This window comes from Oryzias latipes, chromosome 23, assembly GCF_053564925.1.
Source record: "Oryzias latipes strain Hd-rR chromosome 23, Olatipes_Hd-rR_3.1".
NCBI lineage: Eukaryota > Metazoa > Chordata > Actinopteri > Beloniformes > Adrianichthyidae > Oryzias > Oryzias latipes.
This window is the reverse complement of record NC_136259.1, coordinates 9,777,296-9,800,113: the sequence shown is the minus strand read 5'-3', so window position 1 is coordinate 9,800,113 and position 22,818 is coordinate 9,777,296. Positions and strand designations below refer to the sequence as shown.

Genomic DNA, 22,818 nt, shown 5'->3' with positions numbered 1-22,818 from the left:
TAGCACAAGTGGATTTCTTTTTCAAAGCGAATTTTTGGGTAAATCCTGTGTTTTATAGTGGGAAAATTGCAAATGAACCAAAATGATCATTTGTTGTGTTTTTAATTCAACTTTATTTGTATAGTACTTTACCTGCTACAAAGCACCCTAAAGTGTTTTCCATGATAAAATAGATAATAGTAAGATAAAAAATAGTAGTTAAAGAACCAAACATAGTAAAAGAATAAAAATAAAATCACATAAAAATTCAACACATACACATCCCACAAGTACAATCAAAATATATCAAATGAATTATTAATAAAATGTATATAATCTAATGAAAACATGTGGACATTTAAAAACTCCATAAAAAGATTTGTTTTAAGTTTTTTCTTAAAAATTTCCACAGTGGATGAAGCTTTCATGTCCTCAGGCGGGCTGTTCCACAGGCAAAGCCCACAGTACTTAAATGCTGCTTCACCGTGAGTTTTTGTTCTGACTTTTGAGACCACCAGCAGACCTGTACCTGCGGACCAGAGAGGTCTGGGAGGGTCATAAACTATGAGTAAATCTGATAAGAAGGAGGGGCCAATTCCATGTTAACTTTTATAAACCAATAAAAGAGCCTTAAAATCGGTCCTGAAGCTGACTGGGAGCCAGTGCAAAGATTTTAAAATAGGGGTCATGTGCTCCAGCTTTCTGGTTCTAGGTAACAGTCGACTTTTGAACAAGCTGTAACTGATTGATAGTTTTTTGTTAATACCAAAAAGAATAGCATTACAATAATCTATTCTAGATGTTAAAAAAGCGTGGATTAATATTTCAGCACTTGCTCTCGAGAGAAACTGTCTTATTCGGCCGTTGTTTCTAAATTGATAAAAACAGTCTTTGTAACTTTAGTTTGTGTATGCTTTAGAGGTAAGATCTGCATCTAAAATTACGAGGTTTCTGACTTTACTGCACACATTCAAGTTAAGAGTTGATAAGTAGGACTGGACCCTTTCTCTCAGCTTCACGACCGACAATTAAAATCTCTGTTTTGTCTTGTTTGAGCTTTAAAAGTTCTCTCCCATCCATGTTTCAATATCTAAAATACAACGTATAAGGTACGGTAATCAATGGATCCCAAGTCATCATGACACACATCCACATATAACTGGGTGTCATCAGCATAACTATGATAGTTTTATGCCAGGTCTCCTGAGGTCATCACCAAGCATAAGTATATACAGGATAAAAAAAGTGGGACCAAGCACAGATCCTTGTGGCACACCACCTCCCAGATGATGAATCATTTACTCTGACAATAGAATCTCTTCCTGTGAGGTATGATTCAAGTCAACTGAGTACAGTTCCAGTGATTCCAACCATGTCATGGAGTGTTACGCCCCTGTCTAGGAGTCTGTAAATGGGAGTAACATAAAGGTAAAAAGAAAAACTAAATACACCAATGACTCAAAAAACCCTCACCAGACCCAGACTGAAATTAAACTGGGAATTTATTTACAATGAAAACTAAAAAACATACAAAAATAACCAACCCAAATTACCAGGACCAAAAAGCTCAAACAATGTTTGATCTAATGCTCTGCTGCTGCCAGCTGGAGGGGGAGGGGCTTCAACAGATGAGGATGCAGTTTTTAAAGCGGCCGCTGGGAAGTCCTCAGCCAATCAGGTGGTCCGGACACGGTTGAATCAAATTGGCACTACAGAGGAGGGAAAAGAAAAGGAAAGACAGACCCTCCCAAAAGAAAACATACAGAAAAGCATTCCAAACATACAAACAAAACAATATTACGGCCACAGCTGTAACACCCCCCAACCTAAGAGAAAACTTCTGCCCCCCCAGAAGCCATCGCTTAGGTTAGGTGGATGCTGCGCGAAAGAGCATCCGCTACCAAATTCTCAGCTCCCTTTTTGTGTTTAATATTAAGATTAAAATCCTGAACCATCAGTGACCATCTCATTGGTCTCTGGTTCGAGTTTTGCATCCTGTTCAAAAAAACTAGAGGGTTGTGGTCAGTGTAAACTGTAATCGGATGGGAATTAGAACCAAGGTAAACTTCAAAGTGCTGGGGGGGGAGGGGCTTCAACAGATGAGGATGCAGTTTTTAAAGCGGCCGCTGGGAAGTCCTCAGCCAATCAGGTGGTCCTGACACGGTGGAATCTAATTAGCACTACAGAGGAGGGAAAAGAAAAGGAAAGACAGACCCTCCCAAAAGAAAACATACAGAAAAGCATTCCAAACATACAAACAAAACAATATTACGGCCACAGCCGTAACATGGAGTCTGTTTAAAAGAACTGAGTGGTCAATTGTGTCAAAGGTTGCACTTAGGTCCAGCAATACTAAAACTAATGTTTTCTTTATGTTAGTGTTGGACCTGAGCTCATTTATAACCTTGACCCGCACCATCTCTGTGGAGTGATGGGGTCTAAACCCAGACTGAAATGTTTCTACAATAATATTTTTATTAATAAAATCATTTCATTGAATAAAAACTAGTTTTTCTAAAATCTTGCTTAAAAATGGCAGGTTTGACACTTGGGGGCTAATTGTCTAGATTTGAATCATCCAAACCACTCTTCTTCAGAGTGGCTCAAACCATTGCAGTCTTTAAGGACGATAGGAAGATCCTAGTCTGAAGAGAGCGGTTCACGATGTCCAGGAGCTCCTCCTCACAGGACGAATACATGGATTTAAAAAGTGAGGCGGGTATGGGATCCAGAGAACAGGTTTTAGTTTTAAGTTTAAGGTTTAAGTTTAAGGTGGGGCACCCTTTCAGAGGTTTTGTAGCACCAATCAAGGCAAAACTCTTGTGTGTTCTCACAAGCCAAAGGGAATACAACGAAATGAACTGTTACTGGTCGTTGGGAGATATTGTGTAATGTTATTTATCTTTTTATTGAAGTGGGCTGTTGTGTTTGGGAACACTGACATGCTGAGTAAAATCCATTGTTGCTAAATTTGTTTAAAAACTTTTGGACCTATCAGTCCGATGGAGGAGTCCGATGGACTATATGAGTCCGATGGAGTCCACATGTCGGTCAAAATCACCCAAAAATATTTATTCTGCTAAGATCTACATGAATAATTGAAAGCAGCTCTGCAAAGTCAAAATGAAAGATGAGTTACACTTTGGAGTCTGTATACCATCAAACACAACCCAGTAGGATTATTTAAAACAATGACCTGATATTCAAAAGATATTAACTCATTAAACACTTTGTCTGTAAAACCAATAAAAGCAGACAGGATTGCAGCAGTTCCCCCACCCTTTCCTTGTTTTATGTCTTTGTAAAGTAAATGTTGCTTCAGACAGTAAACCCATTGAACCACAATTCCAAGTCTCTGTTTAAAACAGACCATTCAGGTTACGATCTAAAATCAAGAAGTGAATAAGAAATGATTTGTCTGATAGTAAGCATACATTTAAAGTACCAGATTCAGTTGAGAGCAATTACTGTTGTTTTCAAGTTCATGGAGGGTTAATGACTTCTGAGTCGGCACTGGTTTTAGATTTTTACAATTCCTATTTACGCTTCTCACATGAATACTGGATCTGTTACATATAATTAATTGTATGGGACATGTGGCAGGTGTTATTGTAGGTTTTGAAGATGGCCCATGTACAGTGGTGGAAAAAATTATTGGTACCCCTCAGTTAAAGAAAGAAAGTCCACAATGCTCACTGAAATGAATTGAAAAGTTCAAAAATAACAATAAATCAAAATTGATTGAAAATTAAATAATCAAAATCAGCCATTACTTTTGAGTTGCTTATTAACAGAATTATTTAAAAAAAAACAACTAATTAAATAGGGCTGGACAAAAATGATGGTACCTCCATAAAAGACTGAGAACTAATTGCCCAGGTGGTCATGAACTCAGGTATGTTCTTTAATTGACATCACAGCTGTTTTCAAACCCATAATCAGTCAGTCTGCCTATTTAAAGGGAGACAAATAGTCACGTTGCTGTTTGGTGAAAAGGTGTGTACCACACTGAACAAGGACAACAGAAAGTGAAGGAGAGAATTGTCCCAGGATATTAGAAACAAAATTATAGACAAACATTGTAAAGGTAAAGGCTATAAAACCATCTCTAAGCAGCTTAAAGTTCTTGTGACGACAGTGGCACAGATTATTCAGAAGTTTAAGACCCACGGGACAGTAGTCAACTTCCCTGGACGTGGCAGGAAGAGGAAAATTGATGACAAATGGAGGAGACGTATAGTTGGAACTGTATCCAAAGAGCCCAGAACAACCTCCAAAGACATTAAAGGTGAACTCCTAGATCAAGGTACATCAGTGTCAGATCGCACCATTCGTCGTTGTTTGAGCCAGAGTGGACTTCATGGGAGACGACCAAGGAGGACACCACTGTTGACAGAAAATCATAAAAGAGTGAGACTGGAATTTGCAAAAATGCATGTTGACAAGCCACAAAGCTTCTGGGAAAATGTTTTTTGGACAGATGAGACAAAACTGGAGCTTTTTGGTAAGGCACATCAGCTCTATGTTCGTAGACTCAAAAATGAAGCATATGACGAAAAGAACACTGTCCCTACTGTGAAACATGGAGGAGGCTCAGCTCTGTTTTGGGGTTGCTTTGCTGCACAGGGTGTCTTGAAGTTGTGCAAGGTAAAATTAAATCTCAAGATTATCAACGCATTCTGGATAGAAATGTGCTGCCTAGTGTCAGAAAGCTTGGTCTCAGTCACAGGTCATGGGTCTTCCAACAGGACAACGATCAAAACACACAGCCAATAACACCCAAGAATGGCTCAGAGAAAAGCGTTGGACTATTCTGGAGTGGCCTTCTATGAGCCCAGATCTGAATCCCACTGAACATCTGTGGAAGGAGCTGAAACGTGCCATTTGGAGAAGACACCCATCAAACCAGAGACAAGTGGAACAGTTTGCTAATGAGGAGTGGGCCAAAACACCTGTGGACAGGTGCAGAAGGCTCATTGAGAAATACAGAAACCGTTTAAATGCAGAGATTGCCTCAAAAGTTGTGCAACAAAATATTAAGTTATGGGTACCATTATTTTTGTCCAGCCCTATTTCATTAGTTTGTTTTTTTAAATAATTTTGTTACCGGTAATCAACAACTCAAAAGTAATGGCTGATTTTGATTGTCATTTTCAATACATTTTAATTTATTGTTACTTTTGAACATTTCAAGTCATTTCAGTGAGCATTGTGGACTTTCTTTCTTTAACTGAGGGGTACCAACAATTTTGTCCACCACTGTAGCTGATTCAACTTTGACAACAAAGTTGAATCAGCTACATGGGCTTAACCCACAAAATAAGCTAAAGGAGGGTCAGAGATTTCAGGTTCTGGAAAAGCTTGGGGAGTTGGCAGTCAGTCCTGTAAAAAGTTCATGAAAAAAGAATTTTAATTTGTTTGACCAACATTTCATGTTGTTTGCTCGTTTTGTGTTTATTTCAAAGTAAAAAGTTATTTAGATAATCACAATTGTTTAATTGTAAAAAAAAATGAAGCAGAGCATTACTACAGTACCTTAAAATGACCCCATGCCAGTGGGTATTCATTTATTTATTTTTCCCAATGAAATTGTAAAATGACCAGCTAGTGTTCTCTTCTTTAACCCTTTTAAGCTTTTTGGATTGTTTGGCTGTTTTGACGGACGTAAAAAAATAAAGATTAGTAGTAAAAGTACCAAACATAGTAAAAAATAAATAAAACACATACAAATCCAACACATACACATCCCACAAGTACAATCAAAATGTATCAAAGAAAAGAAAGTGTCTGGGATGAAGTACATGAAGTAATTTAGCTGTTTAGTCTCCAAGCTCTTAAGGGGATCATTGAATTTCAAAAAATTAACCAGATTCTGCATGACAGTCATAAGCGTGGAAGTGGAATGAATGATGTACAAACATTAGTAAATTTAAAAATAAATACAAATAAAGTATTTGCAATTTTTACATTAAATAATTCAAAGGATGATCATGTGATCACTGGTTGTTGCTGTTGTCTGAGCCCCATGATGCATCGCTATTTATTTATTTATTTATTTATTATGAAGTGACAAAAATATGCTGACAATTAATAGTCTTCATAACAATAAGGATGTTATGATATTAACCCACAAACTATATTGTGTGGATTTTTGTTTTTTGTGTGTGTTTGTTATCAAAGTTGAATCAGTATATATGGGGGTGTCTGCTTACGGTAAATAAGCTACAGCTTCTGCTCATCTTCCTGTTTGTTTGGTTCAGACATTCATTCATTCATTTTCTTAACCATTTTATCCCTTTCGGGGTCATTGGGCTGCCGGAGCCTATCCCGGCCACTTGTGGGCGAAGGCAGGGGGGACACCCTGAACAAGTCGCCAGTTTGTTGCAGGGTAGAATGTCCTCACTCACACACCCATTCACTCCTGCACTCACACCTATGGTCAATTTAGAGTTGCCAATTAACCTATGAAGCATGTTTTTGGATGGTGGGAGGAAGCCGGAGACCCCGGAGAGAACCCACGCATGCACGGGGAGAACATGCAAACTCCACACAGAAAGGTCCCCCATTGATGTTCTGTTTTTCACGTCCCCCAGCCGGGACTTGAACCGGGGGCCTTCTTGCTGTGAGGCAAGAGCGCTAACCACTGTGCCACCGTGCAGCCTTCATCATGGTTCAGACATGGACAGCAAATATTAATATAACATTTAAAAATGCAAATACAGTATTTACAAAATACCCCAGTATTTGCGGGTGTTAGGGAACAGAGACACTCGTGAATCTGCAGAATCCGCAAATACAAAGAACCACCCCCGTGGTCGAAGAATGTCTGTCCTTCCTCATCAAAAACCCTTTAGAAATATTTCTGATGCTTTGTAAAACATTTATCAAAGAAAATTGGAATATTGATCAACACAGATCAATATTCAGAGCATTAAACTGAACAATATCAAACTTTATAGCAAGTTTAAAGGGTTAAACCATTTTTTTTTAATGAAAATAGAAAGTTCAGTGTTCTTTTTGTTGTCTGAGAAAACTGTCACGAATTAGTAAGGACAGTCCAAAACAGTCCAAACACAGGAGGAAGTGAGAAAGGATTTTTAATAACATAAAATGAGGAGTTCCTCTGTCCAAAGTAAACTGCCCCCCCCCCCCCCCCCCCCAGTTGAGGAAGTCTATAACAAAAAAAATAGTTATTGACGGGAAAACTAGTTCAGCAAGAGAACATTAATCCAGGTTTACTGTATGAGATTAATGGAAATTTAAGGTAAACTCCCTTAGGTTAAGAACAGTCCAAATAATCCAGAAATCCAAGAAGAAAAACAGTTCCAAACAACAAGAAACAAAAAATCTCCAACAGGTCAGATTGCAAAAAATGGAAAAGGAGAAGAAAAAACTCACTGCAATAGTACTTGATGAAAGAACTCCAGGAAACCCCACAGAGAGCCAAGATTAATATGACAACAGTGCAAACAAACTAGCACTGGAGTGAGCTGAATTAGAAGTATATATATATATATACAGAGGTCAACAGGTGAGACAAACAAGAACATGAACCTGGAGCAGACTGAGAAAATGCAAAAAACTGAGCATCAGGCTGAAAAAAAGGGACAAAAACCCTCAACGTCATCGCTGGTCAAAGACATTTTGTTTGACTTTAAGGTTTTTTTAGTGATGAATTATGAGGTTTGATGAAATGACCTGGAAAAAAATCTAAATCATTTTTACTTGGTAAACAAATGTTGCCATAATCAGATCTGAACTTTTGAGTTGCAGTTACTGCAGACACAAATATGTGCCTATGCAGATGTGAAAGATGTGTGAATGTTAGAAAGTGGACGTGGTGCACTCATAATGTCCTGAGTCAGCACAGACAGCATCGCTGTGTTAGATTTGACACTCCTATCAGTTTATTTGTTTATTCTGGTGTCTGGCTGTTCTGGGCTTTCTGTACAGAAAGAAGAGACAAAGACAGATATGCTATGGATAATATGCGTAAGGATGTAGCCAATTTATCGAAAATGGGAGTTTTGCACGTCAATTAAAAATGTGAAATTTAAAACGTCCAACGTCTCCAATTAAAACGTTAATTGAATGCATGATTATAGATCATGGGCATGGTCAAAAACAGAATTATTGTCCTACTGTACCAAGATAAAAAAGAGGTAAAATGGTAAGTCCCCTGCTGAAACAAATATAGAGCAGTCATGTTGGGTAAAAACTGTGCAAGTATGTTTTTGCCAGAGCTTGGTTCTTAACTCGTTCTTGAAAGCAGGCAGATATAAATGATATCTTTGAAGGTTTTGAGTCTTTCCTGGAGGGCCTTTACATTATTAGTGCAGAGATGTGCACAATGGTGGAGTAGTGGTTCGCTCTCTCACTTCACAGTGAGAAGGCCCTGGTTCAAATCCCAGTTGGGACTTTAGTGTGTGGAGTTTGCATGCTCTCCCTGTGCATACAAGGGTTTTCTCCTGGTGCTTTGACTTCATCCCACAGTCCAAAAACATGCTTCATAGGTGAATTTGTAGGCCTGTGATTGACTGTCCTGGCTGAGTGGGTGTAGAAGATTAGTGGATGAATATATCTTGATTCTCTAGCTGAAAAGTAGAGAATTCAAAAATTATTTTCATCTATTGATGCCACCACCACAAGAAGACTATTTTTTTCTGTTTTTTTATTTTTTAAATTGAGTAAGTTTATGTTTGGGGGCTATACTTTGACTTTTTCAGGCATGTCGAAAAGAAAACTTCATAAACACTTTACACCAATGTTAGGCTTCCTTTGTGACACAGAAAAGGGAAAAATAGGAACTCATTTACGATGGTAGTTTCTGTGTTTCCGTCATTGTTTTAAGCCCTGTCAAGATGATAACTAGAGGATAAAAATGGAAGGGAATTGAAAACTGTAAAGACAACAGCATGGAGAAGTGATTGTTAACTTTTTAAGCACGAGCAGCTATTTGACACCTAATTTTAGATTTTCAATATTCTTTAATCCTCTTTATGCTTTATGGTTGAGAGATCTTCTTCTTTTTCACTAAGTGAAACGTTGTGTCCTGGCCCTTCTGACTATAGAGTAAATGGGGCATTTTGGTAAATGTAAAAGGGTTTAAACATTTGGAACCAAAAGCTGAACATGAAATGCCTTAGAAAGCACTTGACCTGCAAATGTTAAACACACAAACTCAATAACGTCACTCACTGTCTCTGCAGTTTCTCATCCATGCATTTCACCCTAAAGACTGAAAACATCTAAGCATTCCCAGCAGACACAGTCACAAAGTTCACTATGATAAACTCAAAGTTCTCTGTACAAAATATAAAAATTCAACCAGTATTTAACAGTTCAACAATTAGTGACTTTTGCAGTGGATTAGACATGCAGTGAGTGAAAAGGTGAAAGGTCATGATTACGAAGGAATAATACGAAGTGAACAAGCTGATTCCTGATGAAGCAGGAGACTGAGAGAAACATGCAGGTCTCATAGGTTAAAAAGTTGGCTGAGGGGCTTGTCCAGCTTATTAGTCAGGCGTGGCGGCTCACACACTTTTTCTGGCCCTGGGGCTGAGCTGGGCGTGGCAGCTGGAGGGGACTGAGCTCAGCTCAGCTAATGATAGGGCCCACTGCACAACGTATAAATCACTCAGACCCATAAACACCACAAAGTCTCTCCACATTCACCTTTCCACTCAAGACAAGCAGCTTGAATGATGAAGTGTCTCTGCTTCCTACCTTTGTAGGATTTTCCAAAACACATCCTCTTCAAAACCTTCTGCCCTACTAACAGGAAAAAACAACATCTAAAAACCTCTTGTTTCAGAACTTTTTCTTTGGAAAGAAAAGTATACTTTTAAAGGAATGTGCTGGATAAACATGGCAAGAAAACAGATGAATGGAGAAAGTCGTGAGATGGATGTTGTTTAGAGATGCATGAAGGAACACAAGCAAATCCACAAATACTTTCCCGTTTCTTCACAAAGAATCAGCCTTCGTGGCTCCAAAATTTTCTGTTTGTTCTGAGGGTAGAGCAACTTTCGCTGTTTTGACAGATAAAAACCTCTCGGTTTGTCATCATAAGTTATAGTAGGAGAATTGAAAACATGAACCCATAAAAAAACAACAGAAATATGTTGGGAAGCACATGAAAATCAACCGTAGTGCCAACAAAGTCTTTTTTGACCAAAATGACTGCTTCATGAAATAAAGAAAACAGGACCCGACATAGCTGTTGTTAAGCTGGAATGGCATCTCTCTCCTCTGTCGCGTTTTCCTGAGGAAAACTAAAAAAATGAAATAGAAAACACAAATGTGAGGAATATTTATTTTTAAAGAGGAATCAGTAGATTTGCTTTAAAATGACACAATTTCTTACCTTGAACACACATTTCTACCCCCACTCCTCCCCAAAAGAGTTTATTATTTAGTGCAGTTTCGATGACCTCTTTGATTTCATCCTCTTTAGCACTTCTTTGGCCCCAATAGGTTAGGGTGTGCAGGGCTTTCCTAAAGCAGCAGTAGCTTAGCAGGTGAGCTAGAGTTACCAGAAGCTTGTGTTTGCTTTAGGATCCGCTTCATAAACCCCAGCAAACCTTATCTGTGACACATAAAAGAAGATTTTCCCGGAAAAGGTCTGCAAGCATGCTCTGCAGAGTTCAAGCAGCAACTGTACTAACTTTATTTCATCTACTAGCCTTAACTTTTTTCACATCTTAACTGATTTCTCGTCACATGTGAAAACAGCATCGAGCAATGGGCTAAAGATATCCTCCCCCTTCATCGTCGGCCCAATGTTACTTCTTGTTGTATCTGCAACAAGTCTTTCTGTAACCTTTTGTGTATGTGTTGCTTAAAACATGAAATGTTTTCATTTATGTGTAGACAAAGCTACATGGAACAATACAAGAAAGCCGTAGGATCCACCGTGCTCTATTCTCTCTGGACATGAAGCTTTGTCTCCAACCATAGCTCCACTGCTGTCTCCAGCTGTTTTCAAACAGGAGTCACTATGTGAACCTTTCTTTGTCTTTTTCCATCTTTCCCATCATGTGCAGAGACCTGTGCTGTGAACAATGGTGGCTGCGACAGGACATGTAAGGACACTGCCACAGGGGTGCGCTGCAGCTGTCCTGTGGGATTCACCCTGCAGTCTGATGGCAAAACCTGCAAAGGTCAGTAAAGTCAAAACTGGAGGTCCCAAAGGCGTCTGAAAGGATCAGTAGAACCTGGCTGCTGTTATCTGAGAACTCCGGTTCCCATCTGAGTGATGTGAGGCCAAATCCTGTCGTCCGTCCAACCTCCAACGGCACTGAGCTCATGCGCCGGTTTTTGGCACTGGCGCTGCTTTGTTGTTATTTTGGGCCATAAGCATTTTCGGTCTTCCAAAGTTCAGCAATGAGTGGTATTGGTTTGTGAGTGTAATTCAGCAGTGGGGGCTTAAACTTTACAGATTATTACATTTTAGCTTTGCTCGAAACAAATATCTGATGGAGGGTAAGCTGCAGTTTCTCAGTGAGTCACAGAGAGAGAGAGAGAGAGAGAGGCCTTGTTCTGGTGAGATCTGGACAAATCTTAATATTGTGGCTTTTTTGCAAGCTTTAGTAAAACGTTTTTAAAGAAAATAAAGTTTATTCCAAACAGCAAAAATCGATGCCCATTTCTAATAGGTTTCTTCAAAGATTTTGTTACAAATTTTTACTAGTTTAAATTGATGGTTATATTTTTTACGAAATCCTTTCTCTTTAATTCGTTCAGACTTTTTAAAATGGTTCTTAGCCCAATTTTGACACTTTCAAATCATATTATAATTTACTTCTATAAATCATACCAAGTAATAAATTATTTTAAACTTTTATATAGTTAGTTTTTAAACTGTAGATTGCAGTATGGAAAACCATGAATCTTCATTGTGCTTTTTTACTCTACCTGCACTGAAACTTTCCCTTTGCAACGACTAAGAGATGGAATCATAGTTGTCTGTTGGCCCAAAAAGCAAATTTCACATGTCACAAATCTGCTGTTGGAAACTGCAGGAGTTGTCATAGCAACAAGACAGGCTGGACATGTGGCAGCAGCATTCCTGTTTGCTTATCAGAATCCAGATGCCACTTTGATGTGTTCAGTTATAGTTTATGAAACTTTCTGTGTGTGTGTGCACGCGCATGCAGAGCGTGTTTGTAAAATGAGTATCAGGCAGTGTGAGAATGTGGCATGTAGGTGTGTGAAATCTCAGAGCCGCAGCCCTGTTGGGGCGACGTGTCGACAAACTTAAAGATGTTTAGACAGTGAGGCCCACGCTCGCTCTTGTCTGGCTGTCTCCCACTCTCGGTGCCCTGACGTGACCACAGTCATTCTGACAGCACCATCCAGCTGCAGATGCAGAAAACACAGCAGGCGGATGACCCATGCAAAACAGAGGAAGAATATGTTGTGGAATTATTAAACCACAATCAAAAAGACAATATTGTTTTTATTCAGAAAAACAAATAAAAAATATAAATTTTATTTTAAGAGTTCCTCAAAGCTCTAAACTTGAATTACGTTGCATCCTAATTTATCAATTATCTAATTGTAATGATTCAGCTAATAAATGAAATTGTCATTAAACATATTTAGAAATAGATGTTTGGACTACAGTCTGTAAACTATCAGATCACATGAACTCAGAAAGTTGCCACTCTTTTACATGTAAACACACAAATCCTAATGGTGTCTAATTCTGTGTTCTTCTATGCCTTCATGAAAAGATGCACTTTAGTTGAACAGTCCATTTCATTTATATGAAAGGAAAAATGTTCCTGCTTTAGTTAACAGAGTTTTGTGTTACATGTGCCGAAACGGAAGAGAGACTTTGGAAGAAAAATCTTTTTTTTTGTTGTGCTTGTGTTTTCATCTTGTTTCTGATGCCTAACTGGCTCTGTTAGGATGTGTTGTCTAAGTTGTTCTTCCAGTGTCCAAATGTCACATTGCAAATTTCAACTGCCTTAATGATCAAAGGTGAGATCCACTGTCATCTCCATCTCAGATGATTAGAGTTTCCATAAGTAAATGAGGCTAAAAGTTGCTTTTGATGCATTTGGACATCATCATGAGCCTGCTGACCATTTGTTTTGAAGTTTCCTGGTCTGTTGAAACACTCAGACTTTCAAAACTGCATTGTTTAAAAGTTAGCTCACAAGGTAACAATACTTTGGCTGTTTGTGGGAGGAGGGGTCCTATAGGTATGGGCTTTAGCGGGTTGGGATCTCCACTGAGGCATTCGGTGGGGGCCCTGACTGGTCGGGTTGACTTGATCCTGTAAGAGCCTGACCAGCGCTCTCGCAGGGGTGGCGATTGGCCTCACCAATCGGGGGGTCAGTCTGCCAGCTGCCCCTGAACTACCCTCCTTCTTCTTACAACAACGTATTAGGGCGAGGAGAGGAGGGGAGGGTCACCCTGCGAGGCGCTTTATGTGGGAGTGGGAGCTACTTGGCAATCGTCCTCCTCCAGTGGTTGCTGCATGGATTCGGGCCCCTCCCCATCTCAGTTCAATTTGCTCTATAGACAGGTAGGACCCTTGGGGGTGGTGGTGAGGGGGGGGGGGTGCTTGGACATCACTGCCAGTAAGCAGGAGATGTCTTCTCAGCCCCCCACCAGCCAATTTTAACAACACCGTAGACATTTAGGGCGTCTTGGTGGGAGGGTGTTTGGACATCACTGTGAGCAATCAGGCGATGTCCTCTCAGTGCCCTACACAGCAATTTTAACAGCAACTTTATTACACACACCCGTTACGCCCCAACAATATACACTCATACCCACATACACAAGCTAACAACACATACCTTAGACAAAGAAAGTTGGGACCTCAGATCATTTGTCCCCTACCCCATCCCTGTTGGGGGGAACCAGGCCCTCTGCACAGCGGGCAGCACACATGTGATGACAACAAAAACTGATCAGTCCATCCTTCCAGTCCAATGTGTGGAAACACTTTGAATTTACCAAAGACATGTGACCAGACCGTGTGCAAGAATGTTCCAAAAAGGTTCCCTTTGGATTATTTGGATGTGGAAAAACAACAATGGGCTGAACTTTAGAAAACTAACATTTGAATAGAGTTGACATTCAGTCTTGTTTAATTGTTTGTTTTTACAAATATTTAATTTACACTTGATAATCTTTAAGAAAACCAAGGAATGCAGAAAACTTCACCTGCACTGTTCAGAACTCAAATATTTCTGTCTGAGTCAGACTGGTTAAAGTTTTGGCTAAAGATCGGTTAGATTTAGGGTCCTAAACCCTTATGTGAGCCAAGATCAACCACAAACTATGACAAGAATTCAATCATTGTTCAAATGAATCTTTACACTCCTATTGTTTATCAATGACATGTGATGTTAAATCAGTATTTGGAACCTAAACAACACCAAAAAGAAAACAGTAACATTTCTTTTGGCCCTGTGATAGATTAGCGTCCAAAGCTGAGCCCCTGATGTATGGAAAGAAAATAGACTTACTGGATTTGTTTGTGTGTGATTCTTGATTTATAACTCATACAATACATTTTGAGCGTAACTGTGTGTATTCGCAATTGTGTATTTACATTTACACTTGAATATCAAAAACATACAACAAAATACAAAAAAGAATTTATAACACAACTTGAAATTATAGCAGCCTAAAACTAGCTATGAATTCCAAATGGCTCCTCCGCATAGAAATCTTTAAATTGTAAACACCAATTGCACACAAAACCGCATTTATTCACAGATCAGAGTTACATGGCACAAGGGGTTGTGAGACTCCTTTTATGTCATCAGATTTGTGCATTGGTGATGTGTTGCAATGATGCTAGAACTTAGATTGTGAATAATATGCAGCAAGAAATTCCTATTTTTCCCATTTTCTTGAACAGATATGCCCGATAAAGAATGTTAAAAAAAAAGTCTAAATATGTTTCTTTAAAACACTCAACACTTTTTAAAAACGTTTTCCAACACCCAGAGAGCAGAGAGGTGCTGTCTGCTGCTGTGATTGGGTACCAAGGTTTGGGGAAGAACTCTTTGCTGATGGATGCCATTGCCGAGAGGGAGCGGCAAATCCTGGAAAACTGTGTTGGGCGTTTTAAAGACACATATTTAGACTTGATCTTTCTCTGACCTTTGAGGGGGGGCACCCATGCCACATTCTGAGGCATCCACTTCATGATAAACTGTCGGTTGGGATCCGGCATAGTAAGAATGGGAGCAGTGGTGAACAAACTTTGAAGCTCTGGAAAAAAACGAGGGCAACCGCAGGAGGCCAGTCAGAAGGACATTTAGATGAGGTAAAGCTGTGAAGAGGAGCAGCCGCCTGACTGTAGCCCTTGATGAAACGTCTGTAGTAGTTTGCAAAAACCAAAAATTGTTGATGCTATTTTTTGACTTTGGGCTAGCTGATAGATTAAAATATATCTACCAACCAAAACTATTCCATTATTTTAGAAAAACTATAGGTGTTATTTTAAAAAATGATATTAGGTCAAATGCAAACATAGAGGAAGTCACAACATAATGAAAACATCAGATAAAAACAACAGTTTTTTTTTGGTATTGATTTCTAAATAATCTTTGCTCTCTGCTTTTGGCTTTTCACGCCATCTAGGAAATGTTTGAATGAGCTGTTTCTGTTTTCCTGCTAAAAAATGCCCCTATGAGAAGAAGGGGAAGAGGGGAAGAGCTGAAAGGAAAAGATTAGTGACTTGTTTGTGAAATAAACATTCGAGATATATACATTTTTCACTTGAAAAAACAAAATTACTGCCAACAATACTAGATAAAACAAATCTTGTTAATATACTAAATCGAGCAACAACTCAGCAGAACAAAAGCATCGATACAAACGTATAAGTGAAATACTAACTGACTGATTAGTTGGGATAATGTTCCATAGAATATAATCAACGTTAAAAAGAACCACAAGCACAACATGGAGGCTACACTCAGGACACCTCAGCAGACTCTATTCTCTTTAGATGTGATCATTTCCATATGTTTGGGGGCTTAATTATTTAGTGAAGCTCAAAGAATATTTAAGCTTCATTAAAGGTAATTGTAAAGCTTGTAATAAGGCACAGCCATGCCCAGGGTGGTCATTAAGTGTGGGTAGATTCAGTTTTCTGCCAGTTTGTGCAGATGCCAACATAATTAAGAAGCTGTCTGTGTTGGGTAGACCCAAGGCGGTGGTCCTCAGATTTTACACAAGAACCCAGACTACTTGTAATGTTTTTGTTTGGGTATGTCTTAAAAACACTAGTGGGAAATAGCTGTTCATTCCTAGATAGAATCAAACATTTGAAGAAAAAAAATCTTAGTTTTGTAAATTTATATTTTAATTATTTTAATCTGCGTCTTTGTACTACACTGCAAAAACAGGCCTCTTAGAAAATAGTCCAAAATGATTGCCCCATGCAAAAAAATGGTCTCACAGAGAATTCTAAAAATAAAATTCGAGTCACTGAGACATGTTTTCTCAAACTATGATTATTTTGCAATTGAAAAACTTTCTTTATCAGATTATTTTTCTTACTAATCAGAAAAAGAGAGATGTTTTCTGGAAACAAGAGTCTTCTTTACTCCCTTAAGATTCAGTTTTTTTCCGTTTGTACTCAGTCCATCTTTTTTTGTGTTTGTAGGTTCCAGTATTGCTACAGTCAGAGTAAGTGTGCCCTTCAGCGGACCTCTGATATTTTGGAATCTTAGAAACATTTGCAAGTGTATCCTATCATGCAGGACTACATCAGCTGCTGTGAAACACCAACAAAGAAACAGACAAAGAAAGGTTCAGTGTCGGTAAATAATGTGGTGAATTGTATAAGAGGCACCAAAGCAGCCTGTCAATCAACCGTAAGCCACTGAGAGTGACTTCAAACATCCAATCCAACAGGATTCAAAGTACAGGATTCAAACAGGATAGCTACCCCAGAAACGTGACTCAGATGACTCAGACCAATCACTGTTGACTGGCTCCAACATGACAGCGCGTAAAGTGGAAAAATGTTGACTGAATTGGCTTCATTACACTGGGGCCTGAAGGAAGGCATTTTCACATGATCAGTCCAGTTGTCATACAGTCAATGGTTCCTCCCAGGCTTGTTCAGGTCTACAATCTTGTCCTTGGTGTCCTTTGAGAGCTCTTTGGTCTTGTTCATGGTGGAGAGGTTTCAGACTGACTGTTCAAGGGTGTGGACAGGTGTCTTTTATACAGATAACTTGTTCAAACAGGTGACATTAAGACAGGTAACCAGTGGAAGACAGATGGTCTAAAAGAAGAAGTAACACGTCTGTGAGGGACAGAATTGTCATTTGTTTGTAGGAGATCAATACTTTTTTTTCTTAACCATTATAGACTTGTCTTATCGTTTTAAGTGAAAAATCTTGCAGAATCGGTGACTGACAAACTGTAAAGGAAAAGCTAAAAATGATTTGAAGAAAAACTTCAAATCATTTTGAACTGTTTTTTATCTCTTTACTCTTTTACCTCTGTGCTGCCTTACGTTGCTTTTCAGTTTTGATCATATTTTCCGTCTTACTTCCTTTTAGCAATTTTTTGTTGCGAGAACTGTTGCTTGCTTTGCTGCCTTGCTAAACTGATTTAAAGAATCAGCACAGATGTAGAGTCATAGACCACTGACCTTAGGGTTGTAGGCTCCTTGCTAAATCCACTCATGTGTTCAGGTGACTGACTAGCACAGATGCATTTGAATGTGTGCGTAAATGGGCAAATGGGATTTGTAAAGAACTCAAACAAGGCGGAAAAGGGCCATATAAATAGATGGTATTTTACCATAATTTATAAAAAGAGATGGGAAATATATATTCCTAAACTCTAAATTATTTAAAATTAGAAGAATTGAGGGATATAACTTTTAAAATGTACCCTATTGTTTGTTTATTTTGCTTGTTGAAGAATTTCTAATAAGTATCTGTAAGTATCTAATAAGTATCTGTTTCTGTGCATTTTCCCTACTAAGCATGCAATCACATTGCATTTATCATTCCGGCCATGATCTACTGGAATATTTACTTTTCGGCTCACAATTGATTATAAAAAAAATTACAGTACACATTTAAGCTGAACATGGAGTTCATTTTTCACTAAAATCTAACTCGTCTTTGTCATTTTTTCATTTTGAATCCAGACATCGATGAATGCCAGGAGAACAACGGAGGCTGTGACCACTTTTGCAGAAACACAGTGGGTTCTTTTGAGTGCAGCTGCCAGAAAGGCCATAAACTTCTCACAGATGAGCGTTCATGTCAAGGTCAGTGACTGGCACCTGTCAAGTGCTGAGAAAGTTACAAAGAGATCCCTCTTCAGATTCTTTTGAAGGGTCAGGAGTGAGGCAGAAGTGTTTTAGTTGATTTATTCAGACATGTTTGGAGTTGAGAGGAGGAAAGTTCAGCATCCTCTGGTTTTACACTCTGTCTGTCCTCAAGGTCTCCTGAAGGAAGGGTAGGCAGCATTTAGCAAATTTAGGCAGGTAGTGGGCCCCGCCCTGAAGAGCATCTAACAGACTGCATTTCAGTTTGAATTTTGGGGTGAGAAAAAGCGTGGCACTCTATAAGTGTAAATACCTAACACCAGGGGGCGCTGTTTTGTCATTTCATTTGAATTTGGACACCTTTGCAAAATAAAATCCAATAGATTTTAAGTTTATTTAAAATAAATTTAAAACAATGTACTGAGATGTCATTTCTTAGTATTGTAAAATGCAAACTGCATTTCTGTAATTCATGACTTAATTCAACATTGAATTGTTAATTGAAAAAAACATTTCCCTTTGAATTTTGTTTCCAAAACCCACAATTTAAAATACAATTGATTCTGCTTTTATTTAGTATTTCATTCATATTTAAGATTATAGTTGTTATTTATCATATTGAGTTCTAAATTGTAAAATACATTTTCATAATACAGGCCTAAATTGCATATCGAAGTGTCAATGGAAATTGCAAATTAAATTGTCAATTGAGAAATGTATATTACTTTGAATTATGGGGGGGAAAAAATGTCCTTAGGCCTGAGGAAATTTGATCTGGGCCGGCAGAATTGTGATATACTGGGATGAAAATCTTTGATCCGTGGAGTCCAATCGGGAAGATTGGTAATCTGAATCACTTTGATCCTGATCCAAAGTTTTGGCATTATCTATTCATTTTCTGAACCCCTTTTATCCCTTACGGGGTCATAGGGCTACCAGAGCCTTAACCCGGCCACTGGCCTTAATGATAATACAATGTATAGTATAGTTTAAGTGGTATTCATGCTTTGAATCCATTAAGGGTCTTTTTTTTCTGATTGTGTGTCATAAGGAACTGAGATGATACTGAAGTAGGTTTTCCGTGCATTCTTGAGGATAATTTCTTCTTACAATGTTGTACATTTTAGTCTTTACAGCTCTATAATGTCACCAGTTTCTGGGAAATGTGGCAGATCATTCATGTGAAATTTTCTTTGTGTCTCAGACATTGATGAGTGTTCCTTTGAGAGGACCTGTGATCACACCTGTATCAACTACCCCGGCAGCTTTCAGTGTTTGTGCAAGAAGGGGTACGTTCTGTACGGCCTCACCCACTGTGGAGGTGAGTCTCTATTGGAACGGTACACCGACACACACAGCCCTGGTCTTGTTTTCTTCTTTTTCTCTCATTACCATTTGAAAAGAAAAACTGGTAACAATAGAAGTTATAACATGTTGTTGGTGCTTTCTGACAGATATTGATGAGTGTAGCATCAATAATGGGAGCTGTGAGTACGGCTGCATAAACACACAGGGCAGCTATGAGTGTTTGTGTCCACTGGGCATGAAACTCCACTGGAACAAGAAAGACTGTATTGGTGAGGAGCATCTCTTTGTTTTTTTACTTTCACACCCAATCATCATCTAAATATAAAGTGTGTCTGCCCCTTTTGTGTTGTGTTGTGTGTGTGTGTGCTCCTCAGAGGCTGTGAAGTGTCTTCCCGATGGAAAGCCAGCACCCAGAGCCCAGCTGACTTGCACAAAAAGCTCAGGGGCAGAGGTGTGCTCGTTGTCATGTCCTTCCAATGCACTCTTTCTCGCAGGTAGACCAACAGACAGGAATGTTTGATGTTTCAAATTCCTCTGAAGTTACACCCTGGAAGTGTTCTCTTTCATCCATAGAAAACGGTTTTATAAATATTGAGATGGTACATATAACATGATGGCATCATAGCACAATATTATCTTCAAGACACAAAATGTTAAAAGTTTTAACAAATACATTTGAAATCTGATGGCAGTAACAAATATATGTATATTTATAAATGGTAAATGACGTATAATTATATAGCCCTTTTCTACCTTCCTTGAAGGCCCAAAGCGCTTTACAGTCACAGTCCCATTCACCAATTCACACTACATTCAAATTGTCAAGTTATTGTGCCCCACTTGAAAGGGGAAACCTTCCACATATGAAGTGATATTTATGCCACCACATTGCAAACAAAACTTTACAAAGTTGCAAATGAAAATATTAAATATTTGCTTTCAAAAAGTATTTTTTTCGTATTTGCAACATAAATGTTTTCACATGCGTTGTGTCTCATCTCGCTTTCTCCCCATCTTTGATTTTGCGTTCTCAATTTTCAGTGTAGCGTGACACATCTGCTATCAAACAGCCTGCTGATTGGTCTAGATTCTAACCAATCAGGTGTCTCTGTCTCGTATTGACAGTGCTTGGAGGCAGGCATGGATTTTGAACATTGTACTGTTTCTGTTTGTACGGAATTCTGCAGTCTTCAACCGTTCTGGCCGTTTCTCTCAGAGTAAAACCCAGAAGGAACAGCAAAGCCACAAAATAAAACAGGGTTTTGTATTTATTTCTTATAGTGTTGTGACCAGTTTGTCAAAAATGTCTGCTTCTGCTGCTTACTGGCAGTGATGTCCAAGCATCCCCCCTACCAAGGGCCCTACATGTCTAAGGTGCAAATAAAACCGAGAGAGGGGGGGCACACTCCATGCGGCAACCATGGGAGGGGGACCACTGCCAAGTAGCCCCCCCCCCCCCCCCCCCCCAATTTTTTCTAAATGATCGATTGTTTATTTATGATCTCATAAAGTCCAGCTGTTTTCCTGCATTACCTGCTGTCTTTATGTCAAACACTGACACCAACTAAACGACAGGCAGACAAAGAACACATTGATGGAAAATAAAGACACGTCATCAAAATTTCTACAATAGTTGATAAAGAATGACATTATTAGCATGACCTGAGTCATCTAAAGGCACACGATGATCCTGATGTTGCGCAATGCAGCACTCCGCGTGCGCGTTTCACCTGGCAGCCTAAGCCCACTACCCCTCCCCTTCCTTCTCACAGACAGGAGCAGCTGCACGAACTGCAGTTTACAGTTTTAGGCTGTTACAAACTCTGTGATATAACAGATAATAGGAAACCAATAGTGCCGCAGATTTTTTTCCAAGCACTGACACCGGTGGTGACAGCGGGCGGTGTCCTGTTAAATTTGCGCCCTGGTTAATTGCCCGCATTGCTGTGGCTAAAACCGCTACTACTGCGCGCCCCCATGGCATTGCATCGGCGCACCCCACTATTTGAGAAGCACTGATTTGGTGCAATATGAGCAGATAAACTTTACAGTTTACTTTCTGTTAGTTTTGCAATTTTAGAAGATCCTCAGCCATAAATTCAAAAATCTGGCTAAAAAAAAAACAATTAATGCTAAAAAATAAAGAAAGAAACTATGAATTATTTTGAAAAATTAATAAAATTAAATCATTAAAAATGAAATTTGCTTCAGCCAAAGGGACAAAATCAAAGGTAAAAAGAGCTGGTTCAGCTTCTGAGCCTTGGTAGCAGACACCATGTTAGATAAATTGGCCTATTTGATTGGTCAGAATCTAGACCAATCAGCAGGCTCTTTGATGGCAGATGTCACGCTAAACTGAAACTTATGAACACAAGATCAAAGATATGGAAAAAAGTGTGATGAGACACAACACATGCAAAAACAGTTGTGTTGCCAACGCAAAAATATTTTTTGAAAGCAAAAAAATAAATTAATTAAACAAAAAAAAGTTTTTGCAATGTGGTGGCATAAATATCACTTCATATCCACAGAGTGCTCCGAGCAGGGTTTCATACACCATCCAAACACACTTCTCCATTTTGTCCTGTTTTAATAAGCAGTGTTGAAGAAGAAAATGAAAAAGCATTTTGGCGGATTGCTTTTTCATTTTAATTTTGAGTCAAAAAAATGCAGCCTCATTTTGAAAATTAAAATTCATTTATGGTTTTTATTTTTATTTTTAATTATGCTACAGAATCGCTTCCATAATAAATGATATTCAATGAAAAGCTAAACAAACATTGGGGCTGATGTGGCAGGCGACGCTTGAGCACACAGTAGATCGCCACAACTATGCCCCGCACTACTACAGAATCTCACCAGCTGCCTCCGAGGTTTTGACTCTTTTGAAATGAAATGAATTGAAATGGGTCATAGGTTTCCCGACCTTTTGGAATACTCTGTCTACACTACGTACGCACCTCATCCAAGTCAGCTCTGGTGCACACAGCTGGAACCTTGATTGGCAACGCGCCCCTACCAACTTACTCTTCCTTTTTCCTCCCTTTTATTTTTCATTTACTCACTTAAATTCATTTGCTAATCTGAAGGTCAAATGAAGTTTGAAGCTCTGTAGCAATTGACCATGCAGAATGTCAGCGACCTCTTTGCACTATGCGTTTCAGCATCCACCGACCACTCTATATCAGTTTACTTGGTCTACCGCTTGGTGACTGAGTTACTGTTGTTCCCAAACTCCTTCCATTTTGTTCTGA

At 38.9% G+C, this 22,818-nt stretch overlaps 1 protein-coding gene and 1 long non-coding RNA gene across 7 annotated transcripts in view; one reads left to right on the top strand and one right to left on the bottom strand.

Annotated features, from left to right (window-relative positions):
• Positions 1 to 22,818, top strand: part of scube1 (signal peptide, CUB domain, EGF-like 1) — a 102,951-nt gene that overhangs the window by 63,284 nt on the left and 16,849 nt on the right. For all 6 annotated transcript variants that reach the window (XM_023952624.2, XM_023952622.2, XM_023952625.2 and 3 more), the window contains 5 exons: positions 11,028 to 11,144; positions 18,134 to 18,256; positions 19,461 to 19,577; positions 19,711 to 19,833; positions 19,939 to 20,058. In XM_023952624.2, the coding sequence (XP_023808392.1) occupies positions 11,028 to 11,144; positions 18,134 to 18,256; positions 19,461 to 19,577; positions 19,711 to 19,833; positions 19,939 to 20,058 (600 nt within the window). The remainder of the gene's footprint in view (positions 1 to 11,027; positions 11,145 to 18,133; positions 18,257 to 19,460; positions 19,578 to 19,710; positions 19,834 to 19,938; positions 20,059 to 22,818) is intronic.
• Positions 6,419 to 22,818, bottom strand: part of LOC144989353 (uncharacterized) — a 166,464-nt gene continuing 150,064 nt past the window's right edge. Inside the window, exon 2 of the long non-coding RNA XR_013653497.1 lies at positions 6,419 to 6,622. This is a non-coding gene — a long non-coding RNA (uncharacterized LOC144989353). The remainder of the gene's footprint in view (positions 6,623 to 22,818) is intronic.